General features: G+C 48.8%; 1 protein-coding gene across 1 annotated transcript in view; it reads left to right on the top strand.

Moving 5' to 3' along the window:
- Positions 1-22,092, top strand: part of LOC142311900 (cytochrome P450 2G1-like) — a 204,365-nt gene that overhangs the window by 23,467 nt on the left and 158,806 nt on the right. Inside the window, exons 4-5 of the mRNA XM_075350742.1 lie at positions 9,544-9,714; positions 11,262-11,424. Of these exons, the coding sequence (XP_075206857.1) occupies positions 9,544-9,714; positions 11,262-11,424 (334 nt within the window). The remainder of the gene's footprint in view (positions 1-9,543; positions 9,715-11,261; positions 11,425-22,092) is intronic.

Here is a 22,092-nt window from a genome sequence, read left to right as displayed (position 1 = left end):
CAATATGGTAGAAAGCTACTAGGATTTTATAACTGAGACATGCAAAAAGTTGAGAACCTGGAGAAGGCCGCGGACACTTCGGCAAGACGTTCCAGGTGTGCTTCATACGTCTTAGAGTAGACAATGATGTCGTCCAAGTATAGCAGGACCGTTTCAAAGTTGCGATGTCCCAAGCAGCACTCAATCAGCCTCTGGAAGGTTCCCAGCGCGTTACACAACCGAAAGGGCATGCTATTGAACTCGCAGAGACCCATTGGAGTAGTGAAAGCGGTCTTCTCCCGGTCTTCCTCTGTGACGGACACCTGCCAGTAGCCACTAGTAAGGTCAAGAGTAGAAAAGTAATTTGCCATCCTTAATGCAGCCAATGATTCTTCAATATGGGGAAGAAGGTATGCGTCTTTATGAGTTATCTGGTTAATCTTCCGGTTGTCCACACACATCCTCATGGTGCCGTCCTTCTTCTTAACCAGGACCAATGGAGCTGCCCAGGGGCTACAGCTATCACAGATGACCCCCACCTCCTTCATGTTCCTCAACATGTCTTTGGCACACTGGTAATGTGCGGTAGGAATTGGCCTATACCTCTCCTTGATGGGTGGATGTGCACTTGTGGGAATGTGGTGTTGGACCCCCTTGATCCTCCCAAAGTCTAACGGATGTTTACTGAAGACCTGCTCATACTCTTGCACTACTCTGTAAAACCCTTCCCTGTGGTGTGCAGGTGTGGAGTCAGTGCCTACATGCAGCTCTTGACACCACTCCTCTAACTGTTCTGGTGGACTGTCACTGGTTGACTGGGATGCAGTGATGGTGGAAGTTGTTGTCTGGATGGCATAAGTGTCTACTGTGAACAGCTTAGCAATGCTGGCCTATCGGGGTAGCTTAACCTCTTCCTCTCTGCAATTCATCACTCTCACGGGCACTCTCCCCTTCCGGACATCAATTATCCCTCTGGCTGCCATTACTGTGGGCCAGTGTTCTGACGTCAGGGGCTCCACTACTGCCGGGTAATCCTGTCCCCAGGTGCCTACTGCTGCCCTGCACCAAATCATCATCTCGCTTCGCGGAGCAACTACTAGAGGCGCTACATCCATCACTCGTACACTACCAATTTCTCCACCAGACAAGTTCACCTGTTGCCGCTGCAGGAGGGCCCGGATTTCCCATTGCAGAGCCCTCTGCCGGCCCGCTCCTGCAGTTGCACACAGCTGTTGTAGTAAATGCAATACTTCTCCCATGCAATTTTCAATAACATTAGTCCCTAGGACCATTTTTGGGTTACGGTCACTAGGGTTGTTCTGCACAACAATGAGTCCTTGATGCTCTAGCTCCACTCGCTCCACCTTCAAAGTCATCTCTTTGAACCCCACCTGGGTCATGGGGAGTCGCAATGATGGTAAGGCCAGAGTCTGGTGGGGTGAGGTCATCATCAGACCAGTAGCGCTTATACAGTACATAGGGTATGGTTGTTACCTGCAAGCCAGTGTACAGAAGTGCGAACTTCGGGATACCGTCCACTGCGAGGGAGATGACGGCGCGACCTCCGACATACCGCTCATGCCAATCAGCTGGGGCTTGTGGGTCTATTCCTGAGAACTGGTCCTTGGCCTCAGGGGTTGCTCGTTTAAAGGACACCAGCGAGAATAGTGGCCAGTCTTATTGCATTTGTAACAAACAGGTTGTCCATACTGGTTGTTGTTCGTTCTCTGCATCCAGGGGACATCTTCCGGACTGTCGGCGAGCTGGATCTTTTCTGTGGGCTTGGCCTTTGGCTGGAGCTGTAAGGTTGCGAGGATCCTAGCGACATCCTTACTCAGGCGTTGAACTTGGGACAACAGGTCATCAGAAGCTCCGGCAGGCACTGCGGGTGACGCTGCTCCACCATCACTCTCCGGCACCGACATTCCTCTGGTTCTTTCCCCTTGGTTTTTCGACAACAGTCTCGCGGGACCCACTGTCCTTTGCGTTTCCTGTCTGGGAAATCACCAACTTCCGCCCGCATTCCCAGGGGGCGGTGCTTCAACTTCGCACCATTTTCCGGGGAAGAAGACGCCGGGCTTGTTGTTTTTCGTGCCCAAAAATGGCTGCAAAATGGAGGCTGTCGAAAAATTTTGAAACTGGGCACCGTTTACAGTCCAAAACAAGGTACACTTACACCAGGTAGGTGGATGAGTTACAATACTGTTCGTGATGCCAGGTTTTGAGGTGTGCCACCCTCATGTGAGCAGCCGGGCTGCTCGGATCCGGATCCGCAGTGGCTCGAGGGGTCTCCGGACCCGGGGGTTGTGCGAGCACTCAAATAAAAAGGGGGCGTAATATATACAGGGGATTGTTGTAAGTACTGTGTGACGCCACCCACGGTGTGTGGTAAGATGGAGTACCACCGCTGCTGTTGGGGAGCACCCGGGGGCGATGGAATGGCAGCTGGATGTTAAACCCTCCGTGGGTAGGGGTGGATGCCCCGGGGCTCAATGTCCAAAACACGGGAGGTGATGGCTGTTGGTGGTGATGCACTGGGCCGGACCGGAGGGTGTTGGTGTACTCACGATTGAATGAATAAATGCACACGAGTCTGCTGGTAAACCAAGGTGTCAGTGGCCAGCTGCCGCTTCAGGTTGTATACGGTTCCTACACACGGCTGGTGTACCAATGTCCCTTCCTCCGGCACTCTGTATTTTCCTTCTATTTTAGACGACCTCGTATGGAACGGGGAAGTACACTCCCGGTTTGGTTTTGGTCGGGAGATGTGCCCGCGAAAACTTACCCTTGGGATCTCAGTGGGTTGTTGCGGATACCCTATCCCCCGTGGTGGGCTGCCATTTCACTCTATCTGGGCTAACACTCGGGAACAACGTCTGGAACCGTGCTTGCATCTGTCTTCTAACTAGGGTCTAGGTACCCCGCCTGTGCACTGTTTACGGACCGGATCTCCGCTGTCGGTACCGGCGGGCTCCAACCCTGTCCCAGTCCACTCTGGATTTCCCGCGACCGGACTCCCATCGCCTTTGGACACGGTCCACTGCTTGCCACCTAGCCAGTAGACCAGGGTCACTACCCTGGCTACCCTTCACTAAGCTCAGCCTTGACCTTGCGCGGTCACTTGAACTAGACCTTGACTCCAAACTAACTCACTGGTCCCCTCCTTCGGATCCTAAAGTCCCCTAGGTGGGCACTTCCAATCCGCCTGGTCCTGCCCACTGGTGTGTCCTTCCTACCCTGAGGGGGGGTGGCTAGGGTTTTGTGGCTGATGGAACCTGGTGTGGGATGGTGTTGTGTGGGGTGTATGTTTTCCTGTGACCACCTGGCGGCGCCAGGGTGTCACAAAGGCACCAAACATGAATATAAATCCTTAAAGTCTGCAGAGTCCACAACAAAACAACAAATCCGAAGGTGCCTCCCGGTATTCCAACGCCAGGGACATTATGGCAATGGTCCTTTTATAGGAGTTCCTTGAGCAACAGGGTGAACAGCAAAACACAATCCCATGTGGCCACTGATCTCCAATCTGTAACAGTCCATACACAGGCACTAGGATCCAGCCTCAGCCATAGATCCTAGTACGTCTCCAGCCGAGATCCAACTAACTGACTAACATGGGTCTCATTATTCCTCTCTCCTGGGATCAGCCCATTAGGTGGGCAGAAGGGCCCACCTCCCCTGGACATTTGATACATGAAAGGATGCTAAACATCCTGGCTCTATTCTGTCTAACACGTTGTGGATTGGAGGAGCCCCATGCAGAGAAGAATAAACAATCTCCCAGGAGAAGCAGTACATACAGGACAATAGTTACTTCTGGAGCCTGATTACAATATGGTACAGGCTGGGGGGATATAATGTTATAACCAAAGAACAAAGACAGACAAGCAACCTACATGACCCTATAAGGCATAGAGTACATGAATTAAGGCCGGGGATTGGGGAGGGACACCTCGTCACACCGACCCTTTAAGAAATAAACTCGTTAGTACTGTGCGCACAAAGCTCTTATGATGTAACATCTGTAGCGGATTCTGCTTTGCTTGCTAGGCAGCGACCTACTGTTGTAGCAGAGGATGCTTGACACAAACTATCCTATTTTATCCCTGGGACTTGTGGTTCTTTCCAGTCTGGAAGCTACGGAGTTAATCTGTTGTTTTGGTTTCTGTCTGCTGTCAGCACTGGGTGGGGCTGTTCTATATAAACCCCAGAGAGCCAGCTCCCATTGCCAGTTAATAGATTCTATCCTGGTTTGTGCGTACGTCCTGTGGTTTGACCTGTTTATAACTGTTCACTGGTCTTGACTTGACATTTGACTTCCCACTTGTTTATGGGTTGTTTTTTGTTTTTTTTTTTAATACTGTTCATGATGTGATCTCCTGCAGTGCGCACTTTGACGTATGGCAAATAATGGGCCCAAACTGTCCACCAATGTTATAGGGATAGTTGTGTACATTTATAAATCTGTTATGTGTAAAATGCTCAATGTTAAAGTCCTCCTTTTTAAGGTTGTCACTTATGTCTTGTGGTGGGTTATTTCTTGGTCATATAAGTATGCACTGGGTGTTGTGCCATGCAGACTTTAATTTAGGTGGAGTAGATATGTGGAGGAAAAATTGCAAAAAAAAGTGATTGCATGATGGGTTTTGTTTTTTTTGGGATATTTTATTCACTGTGTTCACTATATGGTAAAACTAATGTTTCTGTGATGCCTCAAGTCGGTTGAAATTCGTAGACCTGAAACGTACAAATTTACTTTTATTTAAAGGTTAAAAAAAATCTGAAGTTTGGTCAAAAAAACCCAAAATGCCCTTTTTGCGCCATTTTCCACGACCCATAGTGTTCTTATTTTTCTAAATATGGGGCTCAGTGATGGCTTATTTTTTGCATCTCGGGCTGACGTTTTAATGGTACAATTTTTGTACAGGACAGATGCTACATTCTGATCACCTGCTATTACATTTTGCTCAAAACTTGCAGCAACCAAGAAACATAATTTTAGCGTTTGGAATTTTTTGGCACTACTCAATTTACTAATCAGTTTAATTTATTTTTATATCTTGATAAATCGGGCATTTCTGAAAGCGGCGATACAGTGTGTGTGTGTGTGTGTGTGTGTGTGTGTGTGTTTAATTTTCAATAGTGGTAATTTAAACATTTTAGGTTTTTTAACTTTAATTTTTTTTTTAATTTTACTAGTCCTCTAGGGGACTATAAGCATCAGCAGTCTGATCCTGTAGAGCAAAGCTGCACTGCTTAGATCAGCAGAAATGCTCATCTTTGCTGACATTTGTAGGGATCGCTACTGGCTCACTGTACTAGCTGGTGGGGATTCCCCCTTCATGATTTAAGACATACTGGTACCTTCTCGGTCTTGAAGGGGTTAATGGGAAGGGGCCGTACAAAACCTGAAAAAATATAAAATATTAATATCTTGTTTAAATATTTGTTGTTAATGGAGCAAAATATATGATTTTTATTTTTTTTATATATATATTATATTATTATTTTTTTTAACTTTGATATGTTCCACTTTTAAACACAAGGAGGGCAGCAGCTGGAAACTAAGTGTAAAACTAGCGTGGATTACAACTGCAGTAAAATTGGGTGGAATCTGCTCTCCTGTGTGTGATGTCACCTCCCTCTCCCCTTCTGGGTGTTTCCAAAAGGATAAGAGAGGATGAAATTTAGGATCACAGTGTGGAGCCTTTTTGTTGGGGACTGCAAAGTGATCCTAATGTCTAAACTATCATCAAACACATTTGGCATAGTGCTCCACTGTATATCATGCCCCATAATATACCGTGCTCTGCAATACTGTAGCCCATAATACACCGTGCTCCGCAATATTGTGCTCCATAATATACCATGCGCTGTACTACCGTGCCCCATAATATACCATGCGTCGCAATACTGTGCCCCATAGTGCTGCATACAGTTCACAGCTCTGCTATATCAGTGTGCAGTGATATAGCAAAGCTGTGTCAGTGTCTTCAGAGTACAGCAGCGTGTAATTTCTCTGCTTTGCATTGAACACAGCAGCGGGAGCAGTCATCTGCAGCCAGGTACTAAAATTGTTAGGCTGTGATCACCGCTCCCCGCCCATGACACTCACCCCATCCCAGACCTCAGCTCCCAACACCTCCTCGTGTGAGGTAGTTGCCTCGACAGCTACTCCTGTCATAGCGAAGTACAGTGACAGGAAGAGCTGCCGGTGGTCGCTGCTAATGTTAGCTGTTATCACAGCACCACTGCATGTATACTCGCCCCATTCCTGCATTACTGCTTGCGTCAGCATCTCCTGTCAGGGTTGAGCCTATGGGCTCCATCCAGGTCCTCACTGTAGCCTGTACATTCTAGTGTCTTCAGTAGTGAGTCTGTTACAATGTACAGGCTGCAGTCAGGACCTGGATGACACCGTACATTCTAGCCTTAACTCTCCTGTCAGCACAGTTTTACTGTGTGGTGCCCCAGAGGCTTCAGTCGCCACAGGGTACTGCACCTCACTTAAGGTGCAGTATTAATTCCGGGTAAAGAGGAGGTTATTCACTGGTGTTTCACATTGCATACAACATACAGCTTAGTAGCTAACCACTGGGACTGGGCTAGAGGTGGCCGTCATGGAAACAGGACTTTCCACTCACTGGTCAGCACCTGGAGGGTGGAGCTACACACTGGAGAGAAAGGCTGCTTTCACACATCCGGTTTTAGCAGAGCCGGCCAATCCGGCTCTAAAACCTATGCAACGCATGCGGCGACAATACCGCATCGTTTGCATACGTTTTTGACATGCAGCCCGTCTGTTTTTTGCCGCTTGCGGCAGGCTACTGAGCATACGCAGTGGAAAAAACCGCATGCAGCGGCCGGATGTGGTGTTTGCCGCAGAATGCCGCATGCGGCGTCCATAGGCATGCATTGCAAATCGCACCGCATCGGCCGGATGCGTCGCGATGCGTTTTTTTTTTTTTGCCGGATGAAAAAACGTGCCAGGCAACGTTCCATCCAGCCGCTGCATCGGTTAAATCTGCCGCATGCGGCAAAAACCGGACCGAACGCAAGCCCATGCGGCACAGTACGGCACTAATGTAAGTCTATGCAAAAAAAAACCGCAACCGGCGGCAGGTTGCGGTTTTTCTGCAAAGCGCCGGATTGTGCCGCACAGGAAAAAACGGATGTGTGAAAGCAGCCTTCGGACTCTGTCTCTCTCTCTCTCTCTCCATAGACAGGGAAGATGTGAGAAGCAGGAGGACACGGTTGCTAAGGGTAGAGCTTGATGGCTCCCTCAGGCCGGCGCAGACTGGGTGCGGAGCCCTAGGTTGGGGGGAACTTTATGTCCCTCTGACAAATCCACCGGGCAGGGGATTCCAAGTCTCCTGGCCCACCACAAGTGCCCGGGCCAAAGCAGCACATAGAGCCAGGAGTTGTGATCAGGATCCAGCCCATAACGGACTTGCACTGCCTGCTATACGGGATGGGAACAAAACCCAGGACACAGGTCTCTGTAGGATTACAAGTCACTGGGATCCATTAAACACAGCGCAAGGAGGAAGGGCTCACAATCCACAGCAGAGTTCTGGTCTCTGACCTATCCGGGTTTGGCTGAAGCCCATCACAGCGGAGACTAGCGATCCAAGAGTGACGACCTTACAGTGAGTAAAGACCTTGAACTGCAACCTCTGTGTTGTCCCATTTCTGCCGTCGCTTCTGAGCCATCTGCTACTACTACCACAAACATCCTCCCTGGGGCCTAGCTCTACCTGTGGATAGCTGTAATACCCGAGCTGCGTCACCATCCGCCCCAGCAAAGAGACTTCCCGCAGAAGCGGCTAATAATTGGCCGTACACTGGCGGCATCACAAACCACTACCTCAAATCATCCCCTATCCCTGTCTTTATTGACACCGCCAGGGTCAGAGAACCGGGCAAGGCCACCGCGGTGACCCAGGAGAAGAACTGCAGCCTGGTGATGGGTAACATCCAACCCCATGGGCGCGTCAACTACTCAACTAGCGATTGAGCACAGAGCAGTCACAGGGGGAACATGAGTGCACATCATATGCTGTGGTCTCCACAAAGAGGGCGGCGATCTTCTCCCAGAGGAGTCATCTGGACAGCCCAGGGGACATGTCCAGGTCACAGCAGGGAGCAGGAGATCGGGTTGAATGCCAACTATCTCTTATGCACAGAGAGCTGCTGTATTTGAGGTGATTAACTGATGTTACACACTGCAAATCCAAGATGGCAGCCCCCAGTGTTTGAGTAAAAATAGAATTAAGTAAAAACTAAACAATGAATTTCATTTTGTATTAAACATAATTGATTCCATAATCAGTAACTATTAATACAAAAACTAAAATCACAGCACCTTCCCTTTTAAATGGTGATGTTGTGTAAAGGCACAACACCTGTGTAAGCATGAATATCCGCTGTTGCTGCCCTGTGGCTGGAGGAGATATCAATGTATTCGGCAGAACACTACACACCTTCCATGATCTGGAAAAGTGAGAGGATCTGTGATTGGAGTTTGGATGGCTGAAAGGAGTCGAGCCTCTCTTAGCCGGACAAGTTGCTTCCAGACTATGTGGACCTGCTCTGAACTGCCGTAACCTTTAGGCCTGCTGGAGTGCTTCATGCATAGATATGAAGCCTTTGATACCAGATTGTGGAATTCTTCAAGACCAAAATCTGTATTGTGGATGAGTACAAGTAGAGATATCTTGGTTCCGAACAAATTTTGACCAGTTGCTATTTGTACCAGTCTACCAATCCCTTCAGCTGTCTACCTTTTATTTACCCTGAGAAATGTGTCAACTGGAGTACTCATTGTAGTACTTTGTGCATCAGCTCGGAAAAGTAACCATTAAATTTTGTCATTAACTTTGATATGTATGCTACAAGCTGTATGCTTTAGCGCTGAACTGTAACCACTAGATGTGTACCATCAATCAGTTGGGTAACCTCCAAAACCAAGTGCAACAAAACTGTGTATAGTTGCCAAGTATGTTTTCTATTGGGAAACTAATCGCAAAGAGTGTGGGCATGTATTATGCATCTCTGATTTATTGGGACAATATACATGACCTACATTGGATGTGGGTGTGTAAAGCAGGCTCAAGAGCTGAGCCCGCTCTGCACTCTGCTGGCACCTGCCTCTAACTGCAGCAGTTGGCACTGTTAATTATCCTTAGATGCGTCTATCAATTGCTGACATCAATGTGTGTAGATCTTTAGAGGGTAGGAAGTTTGGTTGCCCATTAACCAGTCTTGAGGTGTTGATGATTGTCCTTTTTCCTGACTCTCTCCTTTATAAAAATTGATCATGCATCACTAAAATGACTGCCATTTCCAGAGTGCACCTCTGCCACCAAGTTCCCTTTTAAATATATGCTAAGCGAGCTTGCTTTCAGACTGGGAATAAGGCCAAAAGTTATGTAAATTATCTGTTTTCTGCTATTAGTTAAAATATAACATGTTGAGCAAATTCTATACAGTGTTAATAATTGTTAGATTCTAAGATCTCGAAGTAAAATGACTTTTTTTTTTTTTTTGCACATTTTGTTACAGATCATGGAGTTGTCTACATTATTTCTGGGTCTTTTCATTCTCTTCTCTCTTCTAATACTTACTTGGAGAATACACAGGAGAAGACTTTCTTTGCCTCCTGGACCGATTCCTCTGCCATTTGTGGGAAACTTATTCCAAGGAAGTTTTGTGCTATATGAGTCTTATCTCAAGGTAAACTTTCTGTAAAGAAATGGGTTATTCTACATTTACACTTTGGTAGATCAATTACAAGTGGAAACCCTTCAAAGTTAAGGTCAAGGTTAATGGTAGCCCCATATACATGCAACATTTGAGATCTTATTTTTCCATTTAGTTAAGTTACTTGTATTCCAAGCACTACCAACTTCATGGTATACTTCATATATTAGCAAAGGAGGGTTTGTAGATGTCCCAATATGGTAGAAAGCTACTAGGATTTTATAACTGAGACATGCAAAAAGTTGAGTTTTATAATGACCATATCACTGGTATTTTTACCAGATATGGTGCCAAGATCGATATTACTGTTTCCATATATTGCGGGACAACCCCTTGACCACCAAGACTTGTTATAAAAATAACTAAACTATCTGCAAGTGAGTCGCCCCCAGCGCCGCGGTGGTCGCCTCAGGGGCACCGCTCCACCTCCAGGGATGCCACAGGGACTTCTCTGAGGGATCTTCTCTAGCAACAGGTATGTCCGGTTATTTACATCTGAGTCGTGACGCCTCTCTCGGTTTGCGGTCAGGGTGATGGGTGACCGCCACTGCAGCTTTAACGAGTGTCTGGGGCTGATGGAATCTGCAGTCAGATGGTGAGGCCTCCCGAGAGTGAGGCAGGCCCCAGGGGCTCGGGTGTATGTGTGTAGAACAACAGGTCGCAGAATAATTCACTCTCCGTCCAAAGTGCCTTGCAACTGGTTTTTACTCACTTTCAAGTGTTTCAAGTGGTACCCGGGCAATGCTGAGATACACCACAAGAGAATCAGGTATCCTCAGGCTGGAATAAGGGTAACTGCTAGCTCGCCTTCCTAGCACTTCTTTGTTTCGGACAACCCCTGACTTAAAGTACCGTGGGATTCATCCAGGGAAGTCGCAACTGCCTTTTCTCCCCTTTCTGACCTGTTTGCTGGCAGCGTGGACCAAGGTGAATAGCTCAACTCAATCCTCCTTATGGGCCCCCTCATTGCTGCTGATGCTCGTACTTTGTTTTGGTTGGTGTGGGACTTGCTGTCTACCCCACCGGCAGGTTTAGCAGACCAATAAATGGATGTCTGGCTCTAGGAACCTGTTCCCCATGCGTGCCTAGCCACCAGAAATCTCCGTACATGACCAGCTGACTTCCTCAGCGTCTTTCTGTCCAACTTCAGGTGACCGTTCTCCCCCGCCAACAGGGTCTGACTCGTGTGTCCACTCTCCTGCGTCTCCACTTCAGACTGGCTACCTCCAGCTCCTTTTCCTGACTTCCACTGCAACCTAGCTTCCAGCCTCTCTACCGCAGCCCTTGATTGGATGTGGAGGCACGCCACACAAGCATCGTTCTCTCCCTAGGTGCCAACATCCATTGGTGACTACTCTTAATGCCATCTTGCACGTTTTACATGGTGCATCATAAATTGGAGCTTTGATTTTCACATCAGAAGTGGTAGGACATCAATGTGTAAGTTTTTTGGGAGTTTTTTGTCTTTTTATTATTAAAAGCCATTGAAAAATGACATATATTAGATTTTTGTCTTCCAGTACTACAAGCAGTACGGTCCTGTCTTCACTGTTTGGTTTGGCAATTCACCTGTGGTTGTGCTCTGTGGATATGAAGTGGTTAAAGATGCTTTGGTGAATCATTCACATCGATTCGGTGATCGTGGGCATTTGCCAATATCATCCAGATTGTCCAAAGGACATGGTGAGAAGTTCGACTTTTAATTTCCATAAATTATAACAAAAGCAATAATTGTTGGGCACATGGCTATGTTATATGTAGATGAAAGTGTTTTAAGGACGCTTTACACGTTGCGACATCGCTAGCGATTGCTAGCGATGTCGAGCGTGATAGCCCCCATCGTACATGCGACATTTGGTGATCGCAGCCGTAGCAAACATTATCGCTACGGCAGCGTCACACGCACATACCTGTGCAGCGACGTCGCTGTGACCGCCGAACAATCCCTCCTTCAAGGGGGAGTTGCGTTCGGCGTCACTAAGCGGCCGTCCAATAGAAGAAGAGGGGCGGAGATGAGCGGGACGTAACATCCCGCCCACCTTCTTCCTTCCGCATTTCCGGTTGCAGGTAAGGAGATGTTCGTCGTTCCTGTGGTGTCACACATAGCGATGTGTGCTGCTGCAGGAACGACAAACAACATCGTACCTGCAGCAGCAACGATATTAAGGAAAGGAGCGACTTGTCAACGATCACCGTTTTTGAACGGTTTTGCAATCGTTGATCGTCGCTCCTTGGTGTCACACGCTGCGATGTCGCTACCGGCGCCGGATGTGCGTCACTAACAACGTGACCCCGACGATATATCGGTAGTGATGTCGCAGCGTGTAAAGCACCTCTTATAATCAAACGTTCCCCGATGTCCAACCAAATTTGGAGTCCCATTGTAGAAAAAGAGAAACAATGCCAGTAACCACAGTTGTTTGCAGACTCCCTCAGTTTCCACATGATGGTCCAAAATCATTTTTGCATGCTAGCATTTTCTTTATCGTTTTTGGTGTCCTGCACCTTTTTCCCTTTTTTTTTTCTTTGTAACGTGTTTATCTTTCTATTTGAACATTTTTAAAGGTTTGTTTGTTTTGTTATTATTAGTCATTTTTTTTTTGTGTTAGCTGCTCTCAGTGGGCAGAGTTTCGGATTTCTCAATGTTTTCACCTTATTCATTACTATCACATTAGAGTTCACTATTCCATAAAATGTTTTATAGTAAGGAACAAATGTCAGAGTTTTATGTCCAGCAACTAGTGATTAACGAGTGTGCTCGGTACTCGATTGATCATCGGGGTGCACAAGATGCTCGATACTACTTGATCAAGTATTCTGGTACTTGGGTCCCATGCTTGAATTCCTGGCCCCACATGTTCACCAGCTAATTTTCAGCCACAAAACATGCGAGGGTTGCCTGCCAGTGCTCAGTGTACTGTACCCAGAAATAGTTTAGGGTGAGTTTCTGCTAGAGAAGCGACAGTGGGTTATAGCATTACAGTTCCTGCTGTTGCAACATTAAACCAACAGTCCTTTTCAGGGCTAATTTAAATTGATTATATTCTATCTATATATATAATTGCCTAATTCTGTCTGTCTGTCTGTCTGTCTGTCTTGCTCCAAAATTCTGTCCTTACCGGGACAAGCGTCTCATTGGCCGCTCGCCTCACCTCGGTTCCTCCCCCCCCCCCCCCCGCATGGATTGGCCGCTCCGCCCCCATACGGATTGGCCTCTCGCCCTGGCCCCCTGCACGCATTGGCAACTCTGCCACGCCCCGCCCCCCTCACGCATTGCACGCTCGCTCTGGCCCCGCCCCCCCGCACGCATTCCCCGAACCGACACGGAGCCCCGACTCCCAGGTGAGTGCTGCACCCCCGGGAGCCCACATCAGCGTACGCCGCCAACCCAGCTGACACATACCCTCGCATTGCTGGGGTTGCCGGCGTACGCTGGTGTGGGCTCCCGTGCGAGCGGGGGGCGGGGTACGCTGGTAACCATGGTACACATCGAGTAATATTGTGTAGCATGGTTACCAGCATACACCGGCTCCCAGGTGAGCGCATCAAGGTCCTGCAGCGGCGGAACACACACACACGCACACACATAAGAACAGACACACACACACATCAGATCACACTCACTCTCACACACCTCACACACACATCAGATCGCATCCACACACTCACAACATCCAGTGATATCGCTTGCTTCTCGGCGGCGATACTGTGCATGCAGTGCCCTTCCAGGACCTGCCGGAGGATCACATGGCCAGAAGCATGTGGTATCTCCGGATGTTGTGAGTGTGAGCGCGTATGTGCAATATCGTCAATGTGTGTGCGTGTAAGCGATCTCGTGTGTGCGTGTAAGCGATCGGGTGTGTGCGTGTATGCGATCGCGTGTGTGCCTGTATGCGATCGGGTGTGTGTGTGTCGGCAGAAGGCAGAGGAGCACTGCGTGCAGCACAGCTGCTGGGACCGCACACCGGAGGGCACAGGCAGAAGTGGGGTGTGAGTGTATGCGATCAGATATCAGATGTGTGCGTGTATACTGTCTGATGTGTGACTGTGGAGCACGATGGGGGGTGCGCAGCATGGGGGATGGAGCACGATGGGGGATGGAGCACGATGGGGGGTGCGCAGCATGGGGGATGGAGCACGATGGGGGGTGCGCAGCATGGGGGATGGAGCACGATGGGGGGTGCGCAGCATGGGGGATGGAGCACGATGGGGGGTGCACATCTCCCCCAAAACACACACACACACTGCACAACACACCACACACACACTGGGAACCACAAACACCGCCCTACACAGACACCCACACACACAGACAACGCCGCACACACAAATATACGCACATACCGCACAACACACACATTGCACAAAACATACCTCCCCCGAAACACACCCCACAACCACACAAACCGCGCAACACACACACACCACGCTACAGACACACAGCGCTCCACAAACAACGCAACACACACAACGCAACACACAAACAACACCGCTCTCACCCCCCCGCCACACCCAGACAACACCCAGAACATGTACAGCGCCTTACACAAACACTTGGTAACTACACACAACAACATATATATATATATATAATGTAAATCATACATTAACTACACAATACGTAAATTCTAGAATACCCGATGCGTAGAATCTGGCCACCTTCTAGTAGTAATAATAATAATAATACTCTTATCTGCATTTGGTGTAGAGCAGGCTGCTGGAGAAGAAATGGTGTATTAGGAGGCTTGTAGGCAGGGATTCTTGCCTTACAGACCTTGCTTCTGCTATATTAACCAAAAAGTCCTTTTCAAGGCTAATCCAAATCTATGCTATTCTCTAATAATACCACTCTTAGCTGCAATTTGTGTAGGGATTGCTGCTGGAGAAGGGATAGTGTATTATACGCAAATCGCAGGGATTCTAGATTTAAAGACCTTGCTGCTGCAACCTAAAGCCAAAAGTCCTATTTTAAACCTAAATCTATTCTTTTTCCTAATAATATTGTTGCTAGCTGCATTAAGTTTAAGGATAGCTGCTGAAAGGGGGATAGTTTTGGATTAAAGACATAAAGTTAGGGTAGATTGCTTTTCAATTCTTCTATAAGTTTACTGCTGCAACCAAACTGTATTGGTCAGGGCAATAGTGATGTTATGGGACACGTGTTGGTGGAAGGTGAGGATGGCACATCGGAAAATATAGTGGCAGCTGGGGACAGAGTACCACTGGAATGCCGCTACCTTAACATTGTGGAAAGTAGTAGTGGTTATACCTGGCTCACTGTGTAAACAGTAGGTGCTCAGAGAAAAAAGGTATACAATAAATGAAAGAAACTCTGGCACACTAAATGAAAAATAAGAGAATAGAGATGCTTTTGATGCTTCAAATGTATATTTATTTGTGCAAGGATCAAAAAAAAATTTTCAAAATTTCATCCAACGTTTCGACCGCGTGTTTTACGGTCTTTATCAAGGATGGAATTTATCTCTAAATGCAAGATGAATAGGATAGGTGATATTTGACAATTATTCGTCACAACGAATCAATGAATAGATACGCTTGAAATCCTTATGCACACTCTCCTGAGGGCCCCCACCCTGGAACACCAATTACAAGACCCATATCCCCACAGCTTGGCTGTTTTTCCCTTTTAACCAAAAGTATCTTTTAAGGTTTCCTGCATAGCCTTTCAGAGACGTGTCTCTCTTATAACGCCCATTAATCTGTGTTTTCCTATTCATACCAGACTAAGAAAAAGGAGAATATCCTTTATAGAACTACTAATTCTTTCCATTGCGTCTGTTAAAACAAAGTGTACAAGAATATCCTGCATATCTTCATTCAGACTCACATGGTGCCTCATTTATGAAAACTGATTTCATTATCAACTACCTATCAATTTTGATGCATAAGGATCTCAAGCGTATCTATTCATTGATTCATTGTGACGAATAATTGTCAAATATCACCTATCCTATTCATCTTGCATTTAGAGATAAATTCCATCCTTGATAAAGACCATAAAACACGCGGTCGAAACGTTGGATGAAATTTTGAAAATTTTTCTTTGATCCTTGCACAAATAAATATACATTTGAAGCATCAAAAGCATCTCTATTCTCTTATTTTTCATTTAGTCATTTAGTATGCCAGAGTTTCTCTCATTTAACATTGTGGAAAGCTTCAGAGTCAACAAACCTAAACAGTAACATTTCCAGGGCAAGAGGTCAGTAAAAAAACAAAGTACATTGCACCCTGTGTATATAGCGCGTCACGGGGCAGAGGTTAAATACTCGTTGCCGGGCTGTTGCAGGTCAGGGATGTCACGGGTGGCCCTGCCAGGTTCCGTGGCCCTGAGGCGTACAGTAAAGAAGGGTTGGGAAAGGGTGATGATGGTGGCGGTGATGATGATGGTGGTGGAGGATTTATGTCGTGACGCCAGGGAATAGTCGCTGCTGCTGTCGCTGTCCTCCGGAGCAGATGGTTATAGCAGCTAAGATGTTTCTGCTCCCCACAGGTTGGGCTGTTAGGGCTCCTCCACTGTTCGTGGTATATGCAACCACCAGGCCTCTTAAAGCACCCTGCGTTACCGGTGTGAACAAAGATGGCTGCGGATGGTGAGGAGGCGGAGCTACTGTACCGCCCCACGGGCTCGGCTGCGACCGCCGAGCCGCTCAGATCCATGCTCGTACTGTGGGTGGTGGCTCAAGCCTCTCACGGACCCGCGGGTCACGTTGCTCTGCAAGGGAGTTGGCGCTACACGCGGGGATTTGGGTGAGGAGTCCCACGGCCGGGGCCATGGTGGTTTGGTTTTGGATGTTAGTTCGTGATGCCACCCACAGGTTGTGGTGATTGTGGACACCACCGCTGCGGTGAAGGTATGGGGGCTCCCGGTAGCGATGTAATGGCGCAGCTAGATGTTGACCCCCTCCGTGGGTAGGGGTGTTGGTCCCGGGGCCCAGTAGGCGAGGGCCGGGGTGCAGGGTGAAGTGTTGCGGTACAGTGCGGTGCGGTGCCTGATGGCATAGGTGTACTCACTCTGACACAAGACACTGGAGTCTCTGGTAAACCAAACGGAGTGATGAACGGGGCCCGCAGCCGGCTGCAGCTTCTCCCTGAATAGGTTGTTGGTTTCTGCCTTTCTCCTGCACCTCTGTGTGTAAATGTTTGACTCCTATGCCTAGACACCGGTAGTCCGCTCCCCGACTTATATATGCCGTAGGAGCCCATTTGCCCACAGACGCTGGCCCTTTGGGTCTCTATGCCTTGGCGGTGGCTTTACCCTGTATTGTTGGGCTGTTGTCTTCTAAAGGGACTTGTATGGGATAGGTTCTTAAGTCCAGTCCGCAATCAGTTGATTTGACTCGGCCCTGTCGGTTCAGGGCTTTGTACTGGGACTCAGTACCCTGCCTGGTGCTCCAGTATCCAGTTGGCTCCCCGGTTCGGTTCCGGCGGGCCACTACCCTGTCCCGGTCCCTTACGGTTCCACCGGTCATATTCCCGGTCTCCTGCAGGCGGCCACCACCATCTGCTTCCTTGCCAATGGCGACTGGGCTCCGACCCAGCCACCTGGTAGTCTCTTGGCAGCCTGGACACAGGCCTGCCCATGAACTTGACTGCTCTCGACTTGCACTTGAACTAGTGTGTCTGTTTTCCCGCTTCCAGGCCTGTGAACTCCTTGGTGGGCAGAGCCAACTGCCTGGTTCCGCCCCCCCTGGTGTGGACATCAAACCTGGAGGGTGGTGACAAGGGTTTCTGGGTTGGCTGCTGTCACCTAGTCGGGAGGGGGTGTGGTGTTGTGAGTGACTACCTGGGACGACCTGACTATTCCGGGGCGTCACACTACCGCCACGTCACCCTGGGAGCAGAGGCTCTGCACTGCCGATGGAAGTGGAAGGGGCAGGACGCTCAGGTGCCCCACGTAAACTTGTGGAAGCCCACTGCGGCTGAATCGCAGTTCTCCTGCTACGTGGGCAGTCAGTATCAGAGCAGGACTTAGCCTTGCGGTGGGTGGACCTGGCGTGATGAGCGCCTGCTCCCCGCATCAGCGTGTGTACTATTACCATGTGCCTGGGGGTTGCTTGCTGCGCCACTGACCAGCTCAAGCAGACTCGCCTTCAGCCGTGGGTACCCTGGCTGCAGGCGTGCAGCCAGCACCGGAAAAAAAAAAGGGGTTCTCAGCTCACCAGTTTGTTGAAAATTCAGCTGGATGAAAGCTCTGAAACGCGTTTCAGACACTGGGTCTTTAGTCATAATCATGTTGATTATGACTAAAGACCCAGCGTCTGAAACGCGTCAATCATAGGAAATTTTATCCTTACCATGTTTTTTTAACCATCAGGAATTAAAGATGTTTTTTTAATCTCTAACAATTTTGTCTGCATGGACGTTTTGTGCCGGAGCACCTCCTCACTTTGATTGTTGTGCAGCCAGCACCACCAGCAGCTCCTTGTCAGCTCTCCCTGGAGAAAGGTAACGCTGCACGCCAAGCTTCTGTCAGCCGATGCCGGAAAGAGGCAGACGGCCGGGGGAACCTATTAACCCATGCATTTGGGCCAACCAGGCACCCCCGCATACATAACATAACCCATGCTTTTGTTTTTTTGTTTTTTTTTTTTACTTATACTTTATTTAACCTGTCACTTATTAACCGTCTCTCTCTACTGGGCACAGGGAGTGACATACTTAAATGACCGCTCATCATGAGCCATCAGTCCAGGACCACATGCCAAAAAAAGGCTCAAAGTCTGACAAGTCTGTTGCTGCTTCACCGAGGCAGCGCTGGAGTGCTTCCAGCTTGCAGCGAGAGTCACAGTTCTATAAAAAGAAAGAAACTCAACCCCAACAGTATAATGACAGACTATAGCGCTCTAAAGACTAGAGATGAGCGAACCGGTCGTGGTTCGGCTCGAGCTTGGTTCGCCGAACGGAGGTCGCGTTCGAGTTCGGTTCGGCGAACCACTCGAACCCCATAGGAAACAATGGGAGGCAATCACAAACACATAAAAACACCTAGAAAACACCCTCAAAGGTGTCCAAAAGGTGACAAACAACTCACAACACAACACAAACACATGGGAAAGTGATAAGGACATATACTCATGCGAAAACAAAAGAGCTGGACAAGGAAAAAGAGGAGGAGACACAGATATGAGTATATGCAAGGGAACATCGATGCCATTACTGTGCAACTTGAGCCCTGCTCATTTTAGGCTTCCAATCTGGATAAATTGCCTGAGCTCACCACGTACGCCTTGGGGATCTTGTCGTGTCCCGCAGCCAGCGTTCTCTCGGAATGTGTCCTCAGTGCTGCTGGGGGTGTGCTGACAGATAAGCACACGCATCTGTCCACTCACAATGTGGACATACTAACGTTCACCAAGATGAGGAAGTCATGGCTCTCAGAGGACTTTTCTTCCCCTGGGTCATCCAGGAGAGGCGAAAGGCAAGTGTATTTTTGAGAGTGCTTCATGCAAAGCATCTTTTTCATTTTGAAAAGGGGGGTCAACTGATGACAGTCAAGTGGGGTGTGTGTGGCCCAATTAGTGGAAACAAGGGAGACTGTGGTTGGAGTCTCCTTGCTGTGTTTTACATGCTTTTAGAAGGGCATGCCATGGCTTAGAGTTTGACTTTCAGCATCTGCAAACTGTTGGCTACCGAAATGCTGCCTTTCCAACCTTTTTAACCGAGGATTTTCGAGACCTTATGCCCATTGCAGTGCCCCAAGAGCTGATGCCCAGGCGCCAGTCCTTGTCCAACAAAGGCGTGCCCGCGCTACACCAGCATGTCGCACAAAACATCCCCGCTTCTTAGAGAAACTGTGTGTGACAGGGTGCATTTCACCACAGATACTTGGCCCAATAAGCATGGACAAGGGTGTTACATGTTGCTGACTGGGCAATGGGTTACTATGGGGAGAGATGGAGAAGGGTCTGCTGTACAAGTCTTGCCATCCCCACGAGTTGTGTGTCAATCCTTCCTTTGTATGTAGAAGTTTCTAAACTGCTTCTGCCTCCTCAACGTCATCTAGGTCCTCAACCTCCGCTCAAAACCTGTATTGTAAGGCCACCGGCGTTGTAACTGTGCACAAGGAATCCCGCACACCTCCTTACTATGGTGGCAGCAGAGCTCAATGGCATCAGTTGGTCGACTCTTTACTTTGAAATGTATGGGAAATCTGAGTCACACTGCTGAGGAGTTGTGGACGGTAAGCTCTGGAGAGTGAGACCGAGTTTCATTAATGGTTGTCTCCACTCAACCAGCAGCCAGGGAAGGCCGGGGGCGACAATGATGCAAACATGGTTGGGCCCTTCGCCGTGACAATGTGACACACGTGCCTTGTATGGCTCACGTGTTGAAACTGGTTGTCCAGCAATTTTTAAACTACTATCCCGGCCTACATGGCCTTCTGCAGAGGGCACGGTGTAATGCCTGCCTGTATCGACACACTCAGACGGGCTGTAAAGGATAGGCTAGAGGGAAGCCACTCACCAAGCTGGACCCCCAGAACCTTGAAACCCTTTAACCCCTATACAGTGATTTGGAATTACACAGGGCCCAAGTTGATCAATACCTGTGGAAGGCTGCAGTTCCAGAGAATAGTAGTCATGCAGGGTCAAAACATTAATTGAGGAAGAGGAACAGAATGGGACGGCCAGGACTTAATCAGAAAACAAGCAGAGGTGAAATGCGGATCGGCCAATGAGGTACATAAACAGCAGGCAGGAAAAGTAGTCAGGTAACAAGCACACAAAATCATAAAACTGAACTGGGGGTAACAGTAACAAGCGGTTCATAGCTTTGTCTGGCAGTGGTCTGCAGACAGGATGGGCCTAAAAAAGGTTGTGGTGTATTCCCATTGGTTGTAGCTGAATGATGGTACTTCATCTGTGAGATACCCACCACCTGCATTCAGCCTGTGATTCTGCATCTGTCAAGGTAACGCAGCCCTGTGGGTGAGCATAACCTGCGTCCACCTGCGCTGCTGGCATCGACTCCTTTCCCATCATCAGCACTATGCACGAAAGGAACACGTTGTCACCTGGCGACCGGAGTCCAAATTGATTGAGCGGACTCTGGTGGTGACTTTACAGCCGTGTGCGGCAATGATGCAAACCTGACTGCGTGCCTTCATCAGGGCAATGTGACACACGTGCCTTGTATGACTGCGTTTCCCTGCAGCTGTGTTGTGTTCACGGTTCCAATGGCTTCCCACCGGTAACCCGCTCCCCAGCTTGGATGGATGCTGAGGGAGCCCCTTTTGCCCGCAGGCTCTGGCCCTGGGAACTGTAGCCTTGGCAGTGACTGTGTTTCCCTTCACGATTTGAGCTGTTGCCTTCAATCGGGTCTTGACTGCTGGGAAACCCCGGAGGTTCCCTTCGCTAACGGATTTGACCAGTTTTACGGCGACTCCTAGCCTGGTCATGGTCCGTAGGCCCTGCCGAATGGTGCTGGCTTCTCTTCGCTCCCCGATCCGGTATCGGCGGGCCACCGCCCGTCCCCGGTCCTTACGGTTCACTTCAATCAGCCTCTCCTGCAGACGGTCACCACCGTCTGCCAACCTTGCTGTATGTGCCCGGGCCATGCACCCGGACACAGTCAGTCTCCTCTACTACCACTTCACTTCTCCTCTCCTTCACTCCTCAACTGAACTGCCTTCCTTTTCCCGCCTCCAGGACTGTGAACTCCTCGGGGGGCGGGGCCAACCGCCTGGCCCACCCCCTGGTGTGGACATCAGCCACTGGAGGAAGGCAACAAGGATTTGTGTTTTGACCTTGATGTGCCTAGCCGAGGTGTGGGGTGTGTTGTTGTCGTACCTGTGACGTCCTGGCTTGTCCAGGGCGCCACACATGCAGCTGAGTAGCTCAGCAGAGGAGGTGGAGGTGGAGGTGGAGGAAGACAAGGAAGTTATGGTGTCAATTACCACACAAACGCATAGTGATGCAACCATGACAAGCACTGCATCCTCAGCCACAACTCTGGCAGTAGCCAACAAGGGTCATGGGTCTGCAGTTTGCAGGTAGGGTTGCCCACCCTGGGCCATTTTTAAGACTATAAAAGATGACCAAACTTCCATTATCTGCCAACTTTGTAAACGACAACGCAGTAGAGGCAAAAATTTTAATAATTTGACTACTACATGCATGAACCGGCACATGCTCTACCAATATACGTTACGCAGGCAATCTTACAACATGGCCTAGCAAGCATCTTCAACCACCAGCTGCCCCATTAACCGCGTCTGTTGCTTCTTCCTCCTCCATCACACTTTGAACGTTTTCTTACACAGGTCTCCAGCCGCATAACCTCCACATTTTTACCCGCTTCAGTCGGAGTGAGTGAGAGTCAGTTGTT

Source organism: Anomaloglossus baeobatrachus, chromosome 5, assembly GCF_048569485.1.
Source record: "Anomaloglossus baeobatrachus isolate aAnoBae1 chromosome 5, aAnoBae1.hap1, whole genome shotgun sequence".
Classification (NCBI taxonomy): Eukaryota; Metazoa; Chordata; class Amphibia; order Anura; family Aromobatidae; genus Anomaloglossus; species Anomaloglossus baeobatrachus.
Note: the sequence above shows the minus strand (reverse complement) of the source record. Positions and strands in the feature narration are given on the sequence as shown.